A 21,046-nucleotide genomic window follows, 5' to 3' on the forward strand; every position below is an offset into this window, starting at 1 on the left:
CGAGCCCTCGGGAGTAGGTGTCCCGGGTTCAAAGGCTGCCGTTGTGCACATGCTGTGGCCAACCCACCCAGGGGCACAAAAAAAGTACAGGCGCAAAGTCTTCTGCCCTGTGAAGAGGATGTCTCCATCAAAGGGTCTGGAGAACACAGTCTACAACAGTTACAAACATTTTACAGCTGCTGTTGACGCTTTGGAGCAATGACCTGTTGCTATGTAAATATTGTAAATAGTCATTTAAATGTTTTTCAACTTGCTGTGTTATCATTTTTATTTTTCATGTTGAGTTTTATATTTATTATGTATATTGTAAATATATGTACGTCATTAATGTAAATAGTTGTATGTACATTACATGTTACTTAGACACTTTTATCCAAAGCGACTTACATACTCAATACTGTGCGGTGAAGTGTCTTGCCCAGGGACACAACGACATGCTGACTGCAGTGGGGTTTGAACCTGTGCTCTCCTGATCCCAACACCAACGCACTGCGCCACAGCCTCCTGTCCATAATTGTACATCTGGTTTGTATCCACTTGAGCTTTTTTACCTGTGTTTATGTTGCTGTTGTTGCCATCCTTTATACTGAATCAATGAAGGTGAATGGTTGCTCAGAAAAAGTCCTAAAGAATCCAACTGGGTTCAATAGCTGGATCATTCCTGTTCTTCTTCTGCAGTGGAGTGAGACAAATAAATCCTGGGATCTACAAAAGTGAATGTGTTTCATGCATATGATTTGTATCCACTTGAGCTTTTTCACCTGTGTTGACCTTAGTTTATGCTGTTGCCATCATTTATACTGAATCAATTAAATACTTTGCCAGAAAGGTCAAACTTTAGGAATACAGAGCAGTCCCATCAGTGCAATTGTTGCATTCTAATTTCTCTGATATTCAGGGTTCTTACACCTTTTCCAAAGTCAAATTCAAGCACTTTCCAAGCATTTTCAAGGTGCATTTCCCAGCTTTTCAAGCATCTTACATATTTATATACACATACTCAAATGATTATTTCCCTACCTCACATTAAATCAGATGTTCTTTATGCTATAAACAACCAAATGTGTGTTTTGTGATAGCATTCTACACGAGGATGAAAAATTAAAGAAAACAAAACAAAGTTTAATATTTCAAAAGGAGTGACCTGTAGGCTACGTAGACTAGGCCTCCCATATAACCTGTCTGAGCCAATATAAAACAATCAGCCAAATAACTTTTCAATACATTATTGATTACTATTTTTGAGGTACTTTTAGGTTGGAAGTGAACATAAGTCAGAGGTACATGGTGTACTTCTACTCCACTACATGTATTAATACCTTTAGTTACTTCACAGATGTGGATGAATGATGTGAAATCTAATCAAGTGTTGAATCAGACTTTAGTTCCACCTGGAGTAAATCCACCAGCTACCCTGCAGTATACAAAGTCATTCAAACTAGCTGCACCAGCTTTAAGAACACTTTCATGATCAATCATTATAAAACATATCCATACATCCATCCATGGATGGATATGTTTTATATATTATTCTGAAATGGACAACGACTACTTTTACTGTCGCTATTTTCACTATATTTTGATGATAATACTTTTCTACTTTTACGTGAGGAACATTTTGTATGCAGGACTTTTACTGTAACAGAGTATTCCTACACTCTGGTACAAGATCTGACTATTTATAATTTCACTACAAGATCTGAGTACTTATAATTTCACTACAAGATCTGAGTACTCACAATAGACTCACAATGTTGACTACTCAAGACACCTGACTTATACATCTTCAAAGGAAGACTGTGTTCATTCTACAATTACATGGGATTAAAGCAAAATGTAGTTTTACTTGTATAATACTTCAATTTTAAATAAAAGACAGTTTGTTTTCATCTGTTTTCAAATAAACAAAGTATTGGCTTTCAGAATATTAAACTTGTTTCGGCAAATTCAGATGATAAATACAGCTTTGAAGCTTCGGCATAATTACAAGCGGAGAACGGAGTAATTTAACGTCACAGCAAGCATAGCAACAGCCGGTGTTTCCTGTGAGTGTTTCCCCGGTACACACACGCAAAAATACACAAACACACTCGCGAGCTTCCCCGAGACCAGTAATACAAACGAAAATGTGTCTTCGGGTCAATGTGACTGATTTCGATAGAACAAGTCACATTTGGTTTAGGCACGAAACATACAGTAGAAATACATCGCTTTCAAAATCGCTCTGTGTCGAATCAATAGATTATATTTCATGACTATAACACGAAATTCCGTGAGTGCTTCATCCTCTGAACACCACAGGATGGCGACTGTAACATAACATAGGTACGCTCCTCTGAAATGATTGTCCCCTGCAATTATTATTATCCCTCAATCGAGTTCGCTATTCAGCTAGCTAACGTTAGCTTAAACAAACGTAACATGCAACGTTAGCCTAATCTAAAATGCTCTACTACGGCGTACCTTTCATGTGGCTCGTCAGCGCAGACTCTCGCATCGTTATATTTGCAAACTTTGCAGGAGGCTACTCGTGGGCTTGACCCTCGTCTTAGCCATGGTTTGTATTTGTCTTCTGCTAGCCAACGCTCGTTGAAACGGCAACCTCCTGGCACACATCTATCACTCCCATCAGAATGCCCAGGTCACACGTAACACAAACACTTGCAGGTCGCGCGCATAGCGCGGGAAGGCCGCAGCGGAGCTGTTTTATGTAGAAGCGAAGCAATTCTTTTCTTTTAATCTAAAAAGCGAACTATTCAGTCAGACAGAAATTTATTGTAAAAGTAAAGCATTTACATTTTCAAGCACTTTATCTCAATTTCAAGCACCATTCCCAAAATTCAAGCACTTTCCCAACCTTGAAAACACCATGTCAAATTTCAAGCTTTCTCTAGGATTTCAAGCACCCGTACAAACCCTGGATATTGTAGGTGTTAATTATTTATTATATGTAAATAGTTTTAAGTACATAATTGTGTTTATAATTGTACATAATTTAACTGTAACACTATGGTGTTTTCAATTGAATGCACTTTATACAATAAAGTGGTCAGTGCTACAGTAACATTGAGTTGTGAAATATGAATTATTAAATGCAATAATGGGGATTAATTTGTTTATCTAAATATAGGGACAAAGTGCCAGATTACTTGCACAGTACTCAATGTTCAGATGACTTGTTCAAGCAAACATTTAAGTTGCTTGAGTCAGACTCAGAAATATAAACCACTTTTAAAATCAGACTCTCAAGTCATAAGGAAATCTATAAAGATATCTCACTGAAGAAAAGACACATTTGAATGAAATAAGCTTTATTTAAATGAGACTATACAACTACAGCTCTCAGGACATCAGGAGGAAACAGCTAGCTTGGCTCTCATAGTTTTCCCACCCCCTTAAAACCACTATGGTTTTTCTCCCGTGTGAACAAGAAGATGTTTTTTGAGATTAATTGATTTAGTGAAAGTTTTCCCACACTCTTCACACCAGTATGGTTTTTCTCCTGTATGAATACGGTGATGTGATTGGAGAGCACCTGATGAAGTGAACGTTTTCCCACACTCTTCACACCAGTATGGTTTTTCTCCTGTATGAATACGGTGATGTCTTTTGAGATCACCTGATCTACCGAAAGTTGTCCCACACTCTTCACAGCTGTACGGCTTTTCTCCCGTGTGAATAAGTTGATGTGATTTGAGAGCACCTGTTGTAGTGAAAGTTTTCCCACACTCTTCACAGCTGTACGGTTTTTCTCCTGTGTGAATACGTTGATGTGATTTGAGAGAATTTGATCTACTGAAAGTTGTCCCACACTCTTCACAGCTGTACGGTTTTTCTCCTGTGTGAATAAGTTGATGTGATTTGAGATAAGCTGATCTACTGAAAGTTGTCCCACACTCTTCACAGCTGTACGGCTTTTCTCCTCTGTGAATATGCAGGTGGCGATTTAAAGTTCCAGATGTTGAAAAGGATTTGTCACATTGCTGACAGCTGTGACGTCTCTCTCTTCCTTTCGGTTTCTAGAACAGACGACAGAGAAAGACAATCTAAACAGCATGAATACACAAGTTAACTCAATACAAACTCACTTAATATAAACCTTGAGTTAACAAAATACTACTTGTTTGTTTGTTTGTTTGTTTGTTTGTTTGTTTGTAGCCTTTATTTAACCAGGTGAAGCCCCTTGAGATCAAAATATCTCTTTTTCAAGGGTGACCTGCAGGACATTAGTGACACATGTAACATAAAAACAACAGAACAACAATAAGGATGACATACAACATAATGTACAGGGTACAGTTTACAAAACTCTATTTACAGTGACAGGTACCATGAGTATCAAACAGCATGTCACCCAGCCGAGTTTTAAAATGCTGCAGGGGAACCAAAGTGCTCAGTTTTAAACAGGTTTGCAGACTGTTCCAATTTAGTGGAGCTGCACATCTAAAAGCTTTCTTCCCTAAGACAGTCCTAGCACTTGGCACATTTAATAAAACAACACTTAACTGTTTGGGTTTATTATATTTGTATTATATTTGATACAGTAGTACAGCAACATTCTAACCACAGTATATACCAGAGGTGGGGGAGTCGAGTCGCATATTTTTTGACTTGAGACGTCTTGCTTGACTAACATTGATAAAAGACTCGACTTGACATTTGTTCAAGCACCGGATCTGCAAAACAGGAGTGTGAGCACCAGTCTGCCTTGACCTATGTATTCATGTCTGTGACTCTCACAGTACCTGCTGCCCACAGCTGTTTTATAGAAGGAAAACCTCCTTCACTTCATGAAATCTCTGCAGCATCGGGAGGCAGAATCTGAGAAGAGCAGCACCAGCTGAAAAGAGCTGTGCCTTTTACTGTTTACTTCACTGTGTTTACCTTCATTAGAACAGCTAAAGAGCGGCCGCAGGCTGCTACGTTTTAACCACACACACACACACACACACACACACACACACACACACACACACACACACACACACACACACACACACACACACACACACACACACACACACACACACACACACACACACACACACACACACACACACACACACACACACACACACACACACACACACACACACACACACACACACACACACACACACACACACACACACACACACACACACACACACACACACACACACACACAATTATTCCCCCTTTTACCTGTTTTATGTTTTCAGAGCCCCACTCTCCATTGTTGTTAATGTGGAAAATACAACTCTACTTTTCATAACCACTGTCTTTTAACTGATTTAAATGCGGAAACTGGGGTTATTCATCAGGATTTCGTAGGACTTGACTTGCTTGACTCTCACCCCAGTAATTTGGGACTTGCACATGTATGACTTACTCCCACCTCTGGTATACAGGAGACAGAGGGAGACGGCATCCTGTCACCGCGAGTCTCAGTATGCTCCGTTCATCTTGTGTTTTGTTTTAGTTTTTTTGGTCTAATTATTGACTAAACTTTGTTGTGTCTTTATGAAACGTCATTTTGAGAGACCATGCTTTTGATCCTGTGGATTACATTTGCCTTCTGCAGACCATGTCTGGCCATACAACTTTCCAAGACACACCTGAGTGACAGCACAAACAGGTATGGCGAGGAGCCCCAGCCTCTACAGCCACGAGGCTATGCTAGAGCTACAATGCGATCGGCCTCCTACGAATACACCAAACCATCTGTGCTCTTCGTTATTGGATGACATCCCTCCGGAGCCGCTTAGAAACACCAGGAAAAAGAGACTAGGAAGGAGGGGAGGCGTTCAGAAGAGATTCAGCCGGCCACCACTTCCATCCATCATTCTCACAAACCTGCGCTCATTGAGCAACAACGTGGACCAGGGCTGAGAGGGTGTCCACCCCGAGAGCGGGCAGACTCAATTGCATACAGACTAAGTGCCAGCCTGGCCATAGACACATGCAGGTACAGAGACAGACAGGTGAGATACAGGTGTGAGAGAGATAGAGAGAGGGGGAGACAGGTGAGAGATAGAGAAAGGGAGACAGAGAGAGAGAGAAAGGAGAGAGAGAGAGAGAGACGGAGTACAGACTGAGTGCTCACAGCCTGGCCATAGAAACAGGCAGGTACAGAGACAGAGCAGTGTGAGAAAAAGTTTTTAGAGAGTACTTTTTCATGGACAAGTGAGTTTGACAATGTACTTGTCCGAATACATTTTTCACTTGTCCAGAATGGACAAAAATTAACGTAAGTTAGCGGTAAGATTTTACTGCATCACACATAGGGTTGGATTTTAACGATTCCGGTTCTGCTTTTCGATTCCGGTTATTTTCAGTTCTCGATTCCGGTTCTTTGAGAGGGTAAAAATAAGTCCCATGACAAACTGAGAGAAAAATATATTTATGAAAACATTAGGTCAAATATGTATTCCCATTTATAAATCACTTCATACTGTTGAATATCTTACGGTTATTGAATACAATTATATAAAAATAATTAGAGATGTCCCGATCCGATCACGTGATCGGAGCCGATCGGGGATCGGGATTTTTTTTTTTTTTTTTAATAAAATATATATTTTTTAATTTAATATTACAAAACAAAAATGACCATGTTCATGTCTTAAAGTCATCCCGAGGACTTAGTTTTGGTTTAAAAGTACACAACATCATGTATGTGTTGCTTTCTTTGGGCTTGTTTTCATAGACCTGGGGGGTATACTGCGAAGCAGGATTTTCGCTTAGCCGGCTAAATTCAGGGGAAACTCCGGCTTTCCGGTCATCCGAAGCTGGTTCTCTTTTTAGCAGGCTAGATCTCCATGGTAATATATGCTAAGCAGCTAACCTGGTCGGGACCAGGTTAGGTTGCAGGCTAAGAGCTCAACTCAGTGAAAGCACCGCCTGCTGAGCAATCAGAGCTCAGTGTGCGGAGTTTAAAGCGATCAAGTCATATTACAGGAGAAAGGAAATACAGAAAAACTGCCGTCGCAGGAAAGACGGCCGGCAAAAATCACCGACTGTGTGAACGTGAACATTAATTGAATATCACCTCCATCTTCAGAGCAATCTGACTATTATAACATTAGCGTTAAGAAAGCTTACTTAAATATCGGCCACAACATAAGTAACCGGATCAGAGTACATTAAGTACAGTCCGCGGCATATCACTTCATAATGTATCATATATCTCCTTATCTGAGTCAGCTGAGCCGTATCTGGCCGTGCAACACTCACAGCGTCACAGACTGTATGCAGAAGTATTATTTTAAGCAACACATAAGTTGACGAAACACTCGAGACAAATGTAATTAAAGTCAGATCGTGTTTTAGACGGGGCAGTGATATCATAAACCTGTTAATGTACGCATTCAAACACTTTTTCTTTTTCCAGCTGTATTCACCTTGCAGGTGCAGCTCTGAGGCTTTGATCCTGATCAAGTGTTTAAGTCATGGATGTTTAAAGTTTAACTTCTTCATTTTTGACTAGTATTAAAGTTCACTTTTCATTCAGGAAGTACGACGCTGCGCTGTCAGTAGTACGCTTCTCCATGTTTGTGATTGGTCTAATGCTCCAGATACCACCCCTTTCATGTGAACGCGCACCTAACTAGATAGGACACGGCTGGCTTGAGCGATCCACTTGATAACCAGCGTCGTAGGACCGTTTAGCGAGAGCGCGTATGTTTTGGATTAGGCCAACCGGCTAACTCCAACATATCCAGGTTAGGTTGAACCAGGTTCGTAGCATAGGCCCCTGGTTGCTTATTTCTCTGAAATCTGGCAACAGAGTGGGCGCAGTGTCTAATAGTAGCAGTAAGCTAACGAGAGGCTACGTTCAGCTGGTGACTCGGGAGTCGGGACAGAGAAAATGTCAGGAGTTTGGAAGTATTATAAAATTGAAAGCGAAGGCAGTGTAACAGCCAGATGCAATGTTTGCAAGGCTGAGGTTCCGCGTGGTGGAAAGAACAGAGCTACGTTCAACACGACCAATCTAATACGCTACCTGAGAAACAAACACCAACAACAACACGGCGAGTACACAGCGGCCACTCAGGTGACGGCACTGAAACAACCAACACTTTCAGAGACTTTTAAGAGGAAAGAGAAACAGCCAAGATAGCTGAATTCATCGCGTTGGATGACCAGCCGTTATCTGTTACCTTTTTTTTCTCTTAATGCATTGCATAAAGATCGGATCGGGAAAAATCGGTATCGGCAGATTGTCAAAATCAAATGATCGGAATCGGATCGGGAGCAAAAAAAGGTGATCGGGACATCCCTAAAAATAATCTCTGCATTGTTTAGTTAGTTCTAAGTGGTGCAGTTTGAGAATGTACTATTGGCCCAGTCTCCTCTGATGCTACACTGCAACCTGCCTGTGAGACAGAGTCCAACCACACATGTCCAACACATAGGACATAACCTAATAATAATAATAATAATGACACATTAGATGTATAGCCTATAGGCCTAGCGCTTTTCTACAACTCAAAGACGCTTGCACGCTTACACATGTCCTGCAACACACACTAGACCCTCCAGAAAAACGCGGGCTAAAATCCTTGATTATGCGGGCTAAAATCCTTGATTATGCGGGCTAAAATCCTTGATTATGCGATCAAACATGCGGGGTTTTATGTGATTTTATGCGGTAAAATTGCGGGAAGTTGCGAAATATGCGCAAAGTTGCGAAATATGCGGAAAAAATAAATATTGGGCTGTCTTATTTATTTATTCTCTCTCACACACAACCTGCCACTAACGTTAAACCCCTTTACTATTCAATTAAACACAATCAATGTTTATTTATTGTAAAAGCAATTGGGCTATTTTACACACACACACACACACACACACACACACACACACACACACACACACACACACACACACACACACACACACACACACACACACACACACACACACACACACACACACACACACACACACACACACACACACACACACACACACACACACACACACACACACACACACACACACACACACACACACACACACACACACACACACACACACACACACACACACACACACACACACACACACACACACACACACACACACACACCATTCTGTTTTCATTTACTCGTTCGTTATCTGACCAGCTTCAATCTTGTAGGCTACTCACTTCGTTTCTTGTAGCCCTCGAAAGGGTTTTGGAGGTTGATGCCTCGGTGAACGTGAGTTGTTTGGCTTTCTTGTCCGCAGCAGCAGAAAGCATTTTCGAATGTTTGAATGAATCAAAGTGGGTCGTCACCGTCGATGTTCTCTTATGCTCCAACACAGTTGCACGGGGTGCAGAATAGTTTCCCCCCAGACATCGGGGTACTGCTTTGCCCGGTCTTTAGCAGAAATGTTCGTCGGTAAATGAGATGGATTAGATTTTTTCATCTTGGTGAAGAGAAACTCTCGTGTGAGCTCCACAGGTTCACTCTACGGTGTTGTTTACCTTCTGTGATGCGCGAGCTGATGACGTCGCGCGTCATCATCACTTCACGTCAAGACGAGTTAACTTTTTTTTTTTCAACTTTGTGTGGAAAAATGCGGGGATTATGCGGCCTTTTGATAAATATGCGGCTTTTTTAAAATATGCGCCATTTTGCTGATTATGCGGTAATTTCTGCGATTGCAGAATCGCGTTTTTCTGGAGGGTCTAACACACGCTGCAGCTGCCCAGCTGCTCACTGTTTGTAAAAGTAAATAAATAGTATTTTCATTTCAATAAACAATAAACAATAAACAATACTGACATCCCTGTGCTCCTCCGAGTCTGGGGGACCGGGGGTGTGAGGACAGCGCGAGGACACAGACAGGGAGGCTGCTTCACTTCATAAAGGAAATGGCATCAATATTAACAACACAGGAGCTAAAACGCTTAATAACCTCCATTACGTGTTAAAGAAAGAACATAAGAAAGTTTGACAAAGATGAGGCTGTTAAACGGGCAGCGGATCCGCTGTGTGTAGAAAGAGACGAGAGACGCTGAGCTGCACCGTGCAGCGATCAGCTGATACGGAGCATAGAGAGAGGGAGGCAGTCCGCGGGGCTCGGCCTCGCCTCCTGTCCTCTCAACTCTTATTAATCCCGGTACCGGACAATTGTTATTTGTTCCTACTCGGAACCGAGTTTTGCTTCCCAAGCCTGCCACTGTGCTACACGTCGTCGTTCTTATTATACATCCATGGTCCCGTTCCGCCCCGCCCCCGTCTAACTGTACAGAAAGCGGCGAGATGCATTTCCTTAGGAATCGACAAGCAGAACTGAAACTAACATTTCTAAACGAACAATGGCGGACACGTACAATTTGCGAATGAGTTCTGCCTTTTGTAAACTGAATGTATCAATAATTTGTCAATAAATCTGGGGCGAAAAACGTCACTTGTCCGCCGGACAAGTCAATTGAAAGATCTACTTGTCCGATATTGTAAATAACACGTCCCGGACGGTGGGACGTGTACTTTTTCGCACACTGACTTAGACAGAGAGAGAACTGAAAGTCAAATTGAGGGAATCAAAACTGGCACACAGAGCTTTTGGGAAATGCTTTTAAAGCCAAAGACCCCAAAAAAGTGTGGGACACCATGAGAACCATGATAGGAATGACCTCTTCAGCTAAACCTATTGTGACGGACAAGACATACTTGATCCATACCAATTTACCTATAAGCAAGGGGGTGGTACTGTTGCTACTCTGGTTCATATCATTACTAAACATTTAGATAACCGTCACACCTATGCAAGAGCCCTCTTCCTAGACTTCTCAGCAGCATTCAACACAAGCAGACATCTTGGTGTCAAAAATGGCCAAAATGAAAGTAAATCCATACCTGATTTACTGGTATGCTGCTTTCCTCACCAGTAGAGAGCAACTTGTGAAGGTTAACAAAACCCTGTCATCTGCCATCACAACCAATGTAGGGGCCCCCAAGGGCTGCGGGAGTTCAGCTGTGCTCTTTACTAGCTTCTTTTGATGACTTTACTGAACTGCTGTCTATAGTGTGTTTTGACTTTGGCCGTCTAGTCATTGTTGGTGATTTTAACATCTATGTTGACAACCCCCAGGACAGAGGGGCTAAAGAACTGTTCTGTGTTCTTGATAGCTATGGACTGACTCAGCATGTGACGGAGCCCACGCACAATAAGGGGCACAGTCTGGACTGAATCATCTCAAAGGGTCTGAATATCTCTGAGGTTGTGGTGACTGATGTTGCACTCTCTGATCATTCCTTTGAGAGCTCTATTTCTGTTCACACACATGTTCAAAAAGAGGTAACCACAAAGCGATACTTAACTGAAAACACTAGGGAAATGTTTACTCAGAATGTTTCTTCCACACTTGCCTCTGCTAACATCTCAGTAAATGAGCTAGTAGATCATTTTAATTCAAAAATAAACAAATTATAGATGCCATTGCTGCAACTAAGGTAAAGGAAGTGACTGGCAAGAAAAGATCTCCATGGAGAAAGGCCATGACCGTGAGAACAGAAAAAAGAGTCAATCCTCTCAGTAAACAGAGCTGAACCCAGATCAGATGCACGCTGAAGGCTCTTTGAGCAGCTCTCACTGATCCTGCTGTTATGTTACATGTTTGTTGTTTGTTGCTCATGTATTGTGTTTGTCTTATTTGTCTATGTTGATGTTACACATGGAGCTGCTGTGACGCAAGTCACATTTCAGACTTCATCTGACAATTAAAGTATTATCGTATCGTATACAACAACGTTCTAACCCATATCTACAGGGTATATGCAGGAATCCTGAAGTCAAATTTAATACCTTTTAAGACCTTTTTTAAGACCCTTCCCATACATTTTAAGACCTCATCGCAACTTCGAGTTCTAACCGTTTACATTGGCGACACACTTTACCTCACATTTACTATATTGATTGTAAGATAGCACAACTAAACAGAGTGCAGACAGACTTCTGCTTCTGTACTCTGTGCTCTTTCATTCCAGTAAAACTCCTCAGAAAACATTAGAAACCAGTATTTGACCAATAAACAAAACAATTGACAAAACTATGAAATATATTAAACTTTGGTGAGCTTCAGCGGGGTAATGCCATATAGGAGCTCCCTCACAAATACCCAGGGGTTAAATTGGGCTGGGGCTGCCCGGGGCTAAGCCCGGCACATAGGACGATGCTCTGACGTCATCACCCTCACACATTTGTCATATGTTTACAAAAAACGATATATATGTTAAGACTTTTCTCGTTCTTAATATAGACTATATTTAGGGTCGATATGTGTTGACCTTACTTTAAAATATCAGATCTCTGTGACCGGATATAGTTTGGCTTAGACCCCTGCCCCACGAGGACGCATACAGTAAAACACATACGCAAACGCAAAAAAGTCTTCCGTTCAAGCGCATTCGATTCATTAACGCGTCCGTTCACACTAGACCGCTGAAAATGCTGGAAACACTGTAGTACATATGCCAGGCCTGTAAGTGGCGCTGCTGCCGCCACAAAATACACCAAAAGCAGCGAAGAAGACCCCGGAGCATGGTTGCCCTTCTGTTTATTCTCCGCGGTGGACGGCGTGTTCTCCTGCTGTATATCTCTCAGGTAGTCCACCAGCAGATAAACCCCCCCCCCACAGAGCGGAGCAAGGCAACGAAATTTAAAATAAGAAGCCGCATTTTATGGCACGCTATGCATGGGGCCAACTTGAGGGGGTTTCCCCGACATGTTGTTTCAGTAAATTAAAGGGTGTTTCATGTTGTCGTTGCTGTGGACCTTCTTAATACCTTGGAAAATGCCGTTTAATACTTTTTAATAGCCTTAATTTTCGCTAAATTGATTTATCAACTTTTAATACTTTTTAAGACCCCGCGGACACCCTGATCTAACCATAGTGTGCATTCATATTGTATATTTCAAAACGGGTTGTGATCTTTCATTTGGGGATAGCAGTGTTAGGCATTCGTGAGGTGCGACAACATTAACATGAACCGTTCTGTTGGTCGCTTGTTAGCAGACCTCCACGCGATAGCAGAGCGAACAGGTACAGCAAGCGAGGGATCATTGTCCACTAGTAAATCGATTGCAGATGACGTCGTGCACGCAGACGGATACAAACAAAATAATAATGAATGGGTCGCGAAATATACTTTGGTGGCCCAAGTAAAGTCTATGTGTGGGAAACCCTGGACTTGAATTTTGAATTGAGCCGTCCCTTATAGATACCATCTCTTTACGCATTAGTGATGGGAATTCCGGCTCTTTTTAGTGAGTCGGATCATTTGGCTCGGCTCACTAAGAAGAGCCGGCTCTTTCGGCTCCCAAACGGCTCTTCATGTTACCACAGTTTACCAGAGCCTCAGTTTCGCAGTTCACGCGCGTGCTCCACTAGCACCCCCCGTCAAGGCTCGCCGGCAGTACACTTTCCGTCACAGAAACACGTTTTGCTGGCGGCGAAAATAATCCCACCAGACTCCTTTGCCCCTCCAGCAGAGGGATGTCCTTGTCCTTTTCGTCATTTCAAGCGATAAAAACTCTATTGGACGCCCTCGGCTCGAGTTCAGGGCGTTGCGAGCTGAATAAGGGCCTCAAATGACGGCAAGACGCCCGCCTGGCGGAAACGCTGGAATTAAGAATATATTGTGAGCACACTGACCTGAGCTCCAGGGGTCTCCTTGTTCTCCTCCATGCTGCTAAAAATGATAGAAAGGTCAGATAGTTATTAACGATAGTTATTATTATTAATATAATTCAAATATTTAGATATACTTCTTCATAATCTGTGTAGCAACTTACATTCTAACTTACAGCTCACAGTTTGTTCACTTTTAGTTCATTAAAATGACTTTATTCACATAGAAAGTGACATTAATGGTTGTTTGAACCACGGTTATAACGCTATCTGTGTCATTAACTATCACTAAGTTAACACAGAAAGCAAACATTAGCTGTGAGACTGTTTAATGTACTCATGTATACAGTATTTTCTGCATATTGTGTATTCTTTAGATACTCTAGTGCAGGGGTAACTCCAGGTCCAGTTAGAGAAAATGTCCCTGTGCAAAGGTCCGGAACTTCAAAATGTCTAACTTGCTTTATGAATTAGTGTGATATATATTGAATTAGCCTGTAGCTTTTAAGACAGCGAAGCATCTGGGGTGTTTCCTGGCATTTATTCTGAGGACTGAGAGCAAAAACAATATTCTCCTTGAATCCACGCTGCACTTCCTCCGCAGCACTCACTTCAATGTCACTTTAGTATTTATTCATACATACTAGCTTATTTATAGATTAAGAAATTCTTAAATGAACAAGAAAAGTAATCACACAAAAATACAAACATACCTGAGAACAGAAACAATATTCTCCTTGAATCCACGCTGCACATCTTTATAAAAGAAAAGAAGGGTTAACATGTAAACAAAGAAAATGATGCAGATCGCGTCTAATTCCCGCCAAACCCACACCACAGATATCACTAAAAAAATACAATTTCCTACGGTGGAAACCCAACAAAAATGGGTCAACAATGTACCCAAATTAACACTCAACAACACACATCACTTCCATCTACCCAAACAGCCGGTCCATCACACAAAACCGCAATGATTTGTAACACCTCTCCCAGCACAGCTTACCCTCCGCAGCACTCTTCGATGTGAGGGGAAAGCGGAAATTACATACAGGAAATAGAAAAAGATGTGCAACGGGAAAGTGTTCCCACCAGAAACATAACTCAAAAACATCAAAAGGAAACAATCTCATACAAATTAAATTCACAACCTATTATAAATCGTAATATATAAGTAATAATTATGTCTACACATTTTTAACTCCGTTACATCTGCATGTAATCAGCAACTGACTGCCAATCAAATAAAGAAAGTACAATTCAAAAACAACAATATTTATTGTAAATTAACATTGAAAGATACAGATATACAGTAAACACTGTGAATATCAATCAATCAATCAATCAATCAATCAATCAATCAATCAATCAATCAATCAATTAACAACTTTATTAATCCCGCAAGGGGCAATTGGTTATGAGCAGCAGTTTATGTCATGTACACAGGCAGGAACATACAAGAAGAAAACACACAGAAACACCCGGGAGCACAGATGTGGATAATTCCAATTTACACTATAAATAGTTCAAAGCATCACAATAATAAATAAATAAATAAATAATCAAGTTAAAAGCCTTTTCAAGAATTTAAAAGTTTGAGTGCAGAATGGATGAATGATTTAGAAAAGCGATTAGTCCTTTGAGCAGGTAGAGCATATCTACGCCCTGAAGGCAACAGACGAAATTCATGTGAAAGAACATGACCTGGAGAGTTCAGAACGCTCTCGGCTTTCCGCAGAATCTGTTGGTTACAGAAGGAATTTAAGTCTCTCTGTTTCACGCTGATGATCTTGGAGCATGTTTTAACAATGCTGTTCAGGCTGTTCCTGTCTTTCAGTGTAAGGCTATGGAACCAGCAGATAAAAGAAAGATAAATAAGGCTCTCAATGAATGCTTGGTAAAAACGACAAAGAATGAAAGGTCTGACAGAGAAAGAGTTCAGTTTGCGAAGAAGGTGCATTCTCTGTTGACCCCGCTTCACAACACACTCAGTATTCACATCAAATGTGAGGTGGTCATCGAAAATGGTGCCCAAGTATTTGTATGATGTGACCATTTCTACCTTGTCATTGTGTGTGATGCACTCCTTAGGAACATCCCTGTGACGTCTAAAATCAATGATCGATTCCTGGGTTTTAGAGACATTTAAATCCAGAAAACTGTCATCGCACCAGGAAATAAAATCGGCAAGAGCACACTCGTGGCCTGATTCTGAGCCGCTAAGGAGGGACAAGACGGCGGTATCATCAGAGAATTTAACCAAGTAGCTGTTGTCTTGCATGCTCCTGCATTTATCAATGTACATTATAAAAAAAGTAGGGGCGAAAGAACGCATCCTTGAGGCGAGCCCGTGGAAGTGATGACAGAGTCAGAGAGGCGTCCATTGACAGACACCTTCTGCTCTCTATTAGTTAGAAAGTTTAAAATCCATAAAACAAGTGGATCGGGCAGTTTAAAATGACATAATAGGCTCTCCACCAGGAGATGCGGCTGCATTGTGTTAAATGCTGAAGAAAAGTCAGCAAACAAAAGCCTGGCATGGGCTTGTGGCTTTTCAAGGTGTTTGTGGAGGGTGTGCACTGTGCAGTATAAAAAGCTTTGCATCCTCTACGCCTCTCCCTGCCTGATACGCACATCGGAGTGGATCAAGTTCATCACCTATTACTGACATGACAAGGCCTTTAACAATTTTTTCAAACATTTTCATTACCAATGACGTTAAAGCCACCGGTCTGAAGTCGTTTAGGACTTTAGGATGAGGCTTCTTAGGGATGGGAATTGCAGTTGAGGATTTCCACATATCAGGAATTTGGCTATTCTCAAGTGACAGTTGGAATATATGCTGGAAAACACCACAGAGTTCGCTAGCACAATACTGGAGTGTACGCCCACAAATATGGTCAGGACCTGGGGCCGGGCCCGGTGTTACCGTTTAACTGGTTACACCGGGGAACTCGTTACGTTACGATATCATCATATGGATTCAACTTGTGCCCCGCTGGACTTGTCGTTTAGCCGTTACTGTGACATCAGTATCAGCCATGGAAGATAGTTTGTTTGTTTCATTCTAAGCTATCCAGCAAGGTTATTTTCATTTATGTTGTTTTTTTTCTGCACAGTGTAGAGTCTTGTTGTGATGAGAGGGATGGAGGTATTTAATAAAAACCTTGCTCGCTGGAGAATAGCTACAGAATTAAGTCCTGTCACAAGTTAATCGGAGAGGATCACAGTTGGCCACGGATCTCGATGCTGCATTCGGGCTGTGAGTAAACAACTTGTGTCTTACTTTAGGCTGTCTGGAGGTATGGACAGCTATCAAAGCTACTAAACACCACATTAACAACGATGTACAAATGAAAGTCGGAGACAAATACATATTTGAAATGATTTATTCACGTTTGCAATGTTTTGAACAGACATCCCCAGTCACCTCATTGTTATTTTGTAGTCCTCGCTGTACGCGTCCGGATATCGGCATCGCAACCACAACCTCACACACTGGTACTGAATGTGCATCAAAGTATTCCTATGGAGCCAAATATACCAAAAGATAAATGTAAACAACAAAAGAAGCGATCGAAATGTATATTTCCTGGTTATTCGACAATGGCTCCTCAAAGTACACGCCCCATTCCTACCGTTAACGTAACGTAACGACTTCCCCGGTGTAACCAGTTAAACGGTAAAAACGTAACGACTTCCCCGGTGTAACCAGTTAAACAATAATTGCAAAGTGATTCTCACAACAAAACAATAAAAAAACTAATTATTATAGGAATGTTAAAATACAAATAAATGATAAACATTCTGAGAGGCCGACTACAAAAGGTAGACTCAATGGCTCTTGATGACATCAATGAGCAGTCCCAAAACATGCTGCTGTATAAAAAAAAATAGGTCCAGATTTCTTCTATTTAGTGTTGGATGATTTGTTGTATTGATTGCTGATGGATGTTAAGATATGTTTTACAATTATAACAAAAAGATTATTGTAATTGGAATCAAAAAGTTTACAAATCGTAGTTTTAATAAAATGACTAGCAATATAGGATTTATTCAACAGCGGTAAAGCATTAAGTTACTAAATTAACGTACACTGAACCGTAAAACTTATCACTATTTAGGAAAGGACCTGATCAGAAGGATTGACTAGTAAGACAGCAAAGAGGCAGAGGAGGTCTCTGTCATGTACAACTATTGGTAGATGTTACACCTGAAAGAAAGATAAGGAAATAAGACAACACAGGAGGACAAACACCTTCTTAAGTAAAAGACCAAATCATGTCAAGCTTTAACCTGAGGCTGTTTTTTCAGTCTTTACAATGCACAGTTGGAAATTACATTCCAAAAGCTAAATTCAAACTCAACACCATAAATAACTGGGTACCAAATTGCTTTACCTGATAGGACACGTTCCACACGGAGTAGCAACCATCCGGCTGGCCGTATGCTGCATATCATCTCCTCCCTCTCCACTGTTTCCAGTAGATCTCTACTGCCTGTCCAATAAAACTGAAATGCCCCAAAACAATCATATTTAAAAAGTTAAAACCAATAACTTGCTTTTGGCATTCAAATGTATTATAATCTCACCTTTTTCCTGGATGTCAGGAAGGCGTTCCCTTCAAGTCCGCAACCAGTCATAGGAGTTCAAATGCAAAGCCTGAAAGATGACAAGAGCGGGAGACTTACATGTTACAAGATAAGTAATACCAGAGCAGTGTTTAGGACATGCAAAGAACAGATCAAATCCCCTGACAGGCTCACACACTTTGGTGATGTCCTCATCTGATAATGATGTTTCATTTTTAGCAGCAAAGTAACATTATTCAAGGTATATGTTGGACCCAACTCATGTACAGTATGTTTTGAATCTCCTCAACAATGGTCTGTATAGTTGAGTAGAAACAAACTGTCCCTACAGTTTCAGGTAGATTAACAAAGAAAAGTTTGCAATGAAGCACAAAACCCCTCTTTGTATTAAGCTAGCTGCCACAAAAAGTACAGCTTAACATGCTAACCTGGTGGAGTTAGCTAACGTTAGCTAACTTCATGTCCAACACAAAACCTCTAACGTGCATTACATTGACGATTTTAAACACAACTTAACTCTCTCAACTTGTAAAATAACGTTAATTTAACATACCCTTAAATAACTACATCACGTTTTTCAGGGGCAACATAAACTGCAGAAAACGTTAGCTGCTAACTGTTGTTAGCTAAGACAGCTAGCTCGTAACGATAGCCTCCTAGCAAACGTAAGGTTACATTAACATTAACTTAACGTTGTAAGAAAGCAAAACGAACTTTCGAGACATATCTTACTCTCAGACTGGGTGTAATTGTGTAGCGTTGCTTACCTCCAGAAGGACTTTTAGCTGTTTCCCAGTAGAGACTAGAGAGAGCTGTCAGAGCGGTTGCTCTCAGAAGAGCAGCATTGGGCGGACCAGATAAGACCAGAGAAGACCAGATAAGAACCAGTTAAGTCTTGGAGCCCACCGACGTCTTCCATGTTGTTATTTTAATTTAGTAGTTTGCCTTATAGTCCTTCTCCTCCATTTTCTTCCTCTTCTCGAGTAGTCAGTGTGGTGCTGTTGCTTTGGTCTGGGTCTCTGGACCTGTGAGCTAACCACGCCCCGTTCATTTGCATATAACGAATGGAAATGTCTGATCATGAAATACAAGTCACATGAAATAAGCCATTATGAAATATGAGTCTCTTGAAATAAAGAAACGCGTCATTATGAAATACAAGTCATCTGAAATAAATAAATATGTCATTATGAAATACGAGTCTCTTGAAATAAATAAATGTGTCATTATGAAATACAAGTCTCTTGAAATAAATAAATGTGTCATTATGAAATACAAGTCCCATGAAATAAATAAATGTGTATTTAAATGTACATGTATACATATTTATTGCCTAATTTATTTATTTTATAATTTATTTCATAGGCATATTTATATATATATGTATTTATTTAATTATTTATGTATATATTTATTTATTTAATATTGGCTTAAATGGCATTCCATAGTAGTGTAGGTCCTCGTTTCCGTCCGAGGCTTTCAGCCACGTCTCAGTGAATGCCAGCAGCAGGGCCGCCCCTGGCCAACTTGGGGCCCCAAGCGACATTGTGAGATGAGGCCCCCCCCCCCCCCTACCAACAGGAGTAAAACAAATGTTTTTGGAAAGAAAGTAGGCTACTTTGCAAATATAATTCCTGTTTATTATTACTTTTTTATACAGTGAGGTAAATGGTAAATGTGCATGTATGTCGTTCAGTATGCGTTTACAGGTGAATACGTCTGCATTTCCTGCCAAATACTAGCCTCAAAAAGATTACAATATAATTAATGCAAATAAATTACTTCTACTACTAATAATAATCATAATCAATTCAATAATATAAATACTATATTATTGTATTGTAATATTGTTGTAATAGTCAAGACAAAACATGCTTATTATTACATGATCAAAAACTGATATTTCTTAAATCTGTATTCAAATGTAGTTCCCTCTGTCAGCAATGTATCAACAACTACACACACATTTCAGTATTTCTCTGTGTTGTGGTTGACATGAGGATGACTGTTAGGAGTTAAGGGGAGAGGCTGAGCATCACCATGAAATGAGCAAATTGACATAAAAATGAATAAAAGGGGGGGAAATGCTCCATGTTTTTTAGGCTGTAAACTTTAACTGTTATGTAAGCCAAGTAGACAGACAGTGTATCACTCTTCCTCCTGTACATTAGCAGATAAAAGGCATGAAATACTTGAATTAATGTTAAATAAAAAATGCTGGAAATAACATGCATCTCCATTCAGGGCCGGACTGGAACAATAAGTCAGGCCGGGAATTATACACCCAGCCAGGCCACTACCAGTTTTTTGTGCCATTTTGCTGCCCGCGTAGTGATAGCCCTCTAAATCTACTTCCAAACAATAAACATGGAGATGGGTTACTATTTAAACAAATGTGCAAATCTATTTAGGAACCTATTCATGTGAACATATTTTGGACCTCAAATCCTATAGGGGGGTCCGGGGGCATTCTCCCCCGGTAAGATTTTTGTTTTTTAAATGTTGGACTTAAAGTTGGGGTAGGTCATTTTGGAGAAACCAGCTGGAGTGCACTAGAATTTGAAAATACACAACCGGAAAAAATCTGCCACTTCCTCACAGAGCCCCTCCTCCAACACACACGAACGCTCACATGACCAATGAGGGCACGAGATAAGTGTGTGCACAGATGGAAGGCTGACAGGCAGGTAGGTCATCCAGTTACTTTAGCCGGGCCGGCTCAGATGATTGGTCGTGCTTTTTACAGCTCCACGGCTTCCACAGATGATATTTTTTAATGGATTTTTTGTCAAAGCACTTCAGATATTCATTGCTATCGGGATGTTAAGAGCATTCCATGGAATA

General features: G+C 40.8%; 1 protein-coding gene and 1 long non-coding RNA gene across 3 annotated transcripts; both read right to left on the reverse strand.

The window, feature by feature from the left end:
- Positions 1-3,314: 3,314 nt before the first annotated feature.
- On the reverse strand, positions 3,315-14,634 carry LOC139434180 (zinc finger protein 679-like). The gene is made up of 4 exons (XM_071203772.1): positions 14,616-14,634; positions 14,323-14,365; positions 13,634-13,670; positions 3,315-4,019 (listed from the first exon to the last, which is right to left on the reverse strand). The coding sequence occupies exons 3-4, from the start codon at positions 13,664-13,666 to the stop codon at positions 3,405-3,407; spliced, it is 648 nt and encodes a 215-aa protein (XP_071059873.1). The 5' UTR covers positions 13,667-13,670; positions 14,323-14,365; positions 14,616-14,634; the 3' UTR covers positions 3,315-3,404.
- A 2,372-nt stretch (positions 14,635-17,006) lies between these two features.
- LOC117450748 (uncharacterized) lies at positions 17,007-19,314 on the reverse strand. Of its 2 annotated transcripts, none has more exons than XR_011643593.1 (4): positions 18,970-19,314; positions 18,203-18,272; positions 18,010-18,121; positions 17,007-17,135 (listed from the first exon to the last, which is right to left on the reverse strand). It is a non-coding gene; the product is annotated as an uncharacterized lncRNA (long non-coding RNA). The 2 variants fall into 2 exon arrangements; XR_004552593.2 differs by lacking the exon at positions 17,007-17,135 and adding an exon at positions 17,734-17,822.
- Between the last annotated feature and the right edge of the window lie 1,732 nt (positions 19,315-21,046).

Source organism: Pseudochaenichthys georgianus, chromosome 1 (genome assembly GCF_902827115.2).
Source record: "Pseudochaenichthys georgianus chromosome 1, fPseGeo1.2, whole genome shotgun sequence".
NCBI lineage: Eukaryota > Metazoa > Chordata > Actinopteri > Perciformes > Channichthyidae > Pseudochaenichthys > Pseudochaenichthys georgianus.

Coding starts and splice junctions, on each gene's coding strand:
- LOC139434180 (XM_071203772.1), bottom strand. CDS start 13,666: ATGGAGGAGAACAAGGAGACCCCTGGAGCTCAG. Junction 4,020..13,633: donor AGGAGACCCCTGGAGCTCAG/GTCAGTGTGCTC, acceptor CGTCTGTTCTAG/AAACCGAAAGGAAGAGAGAG.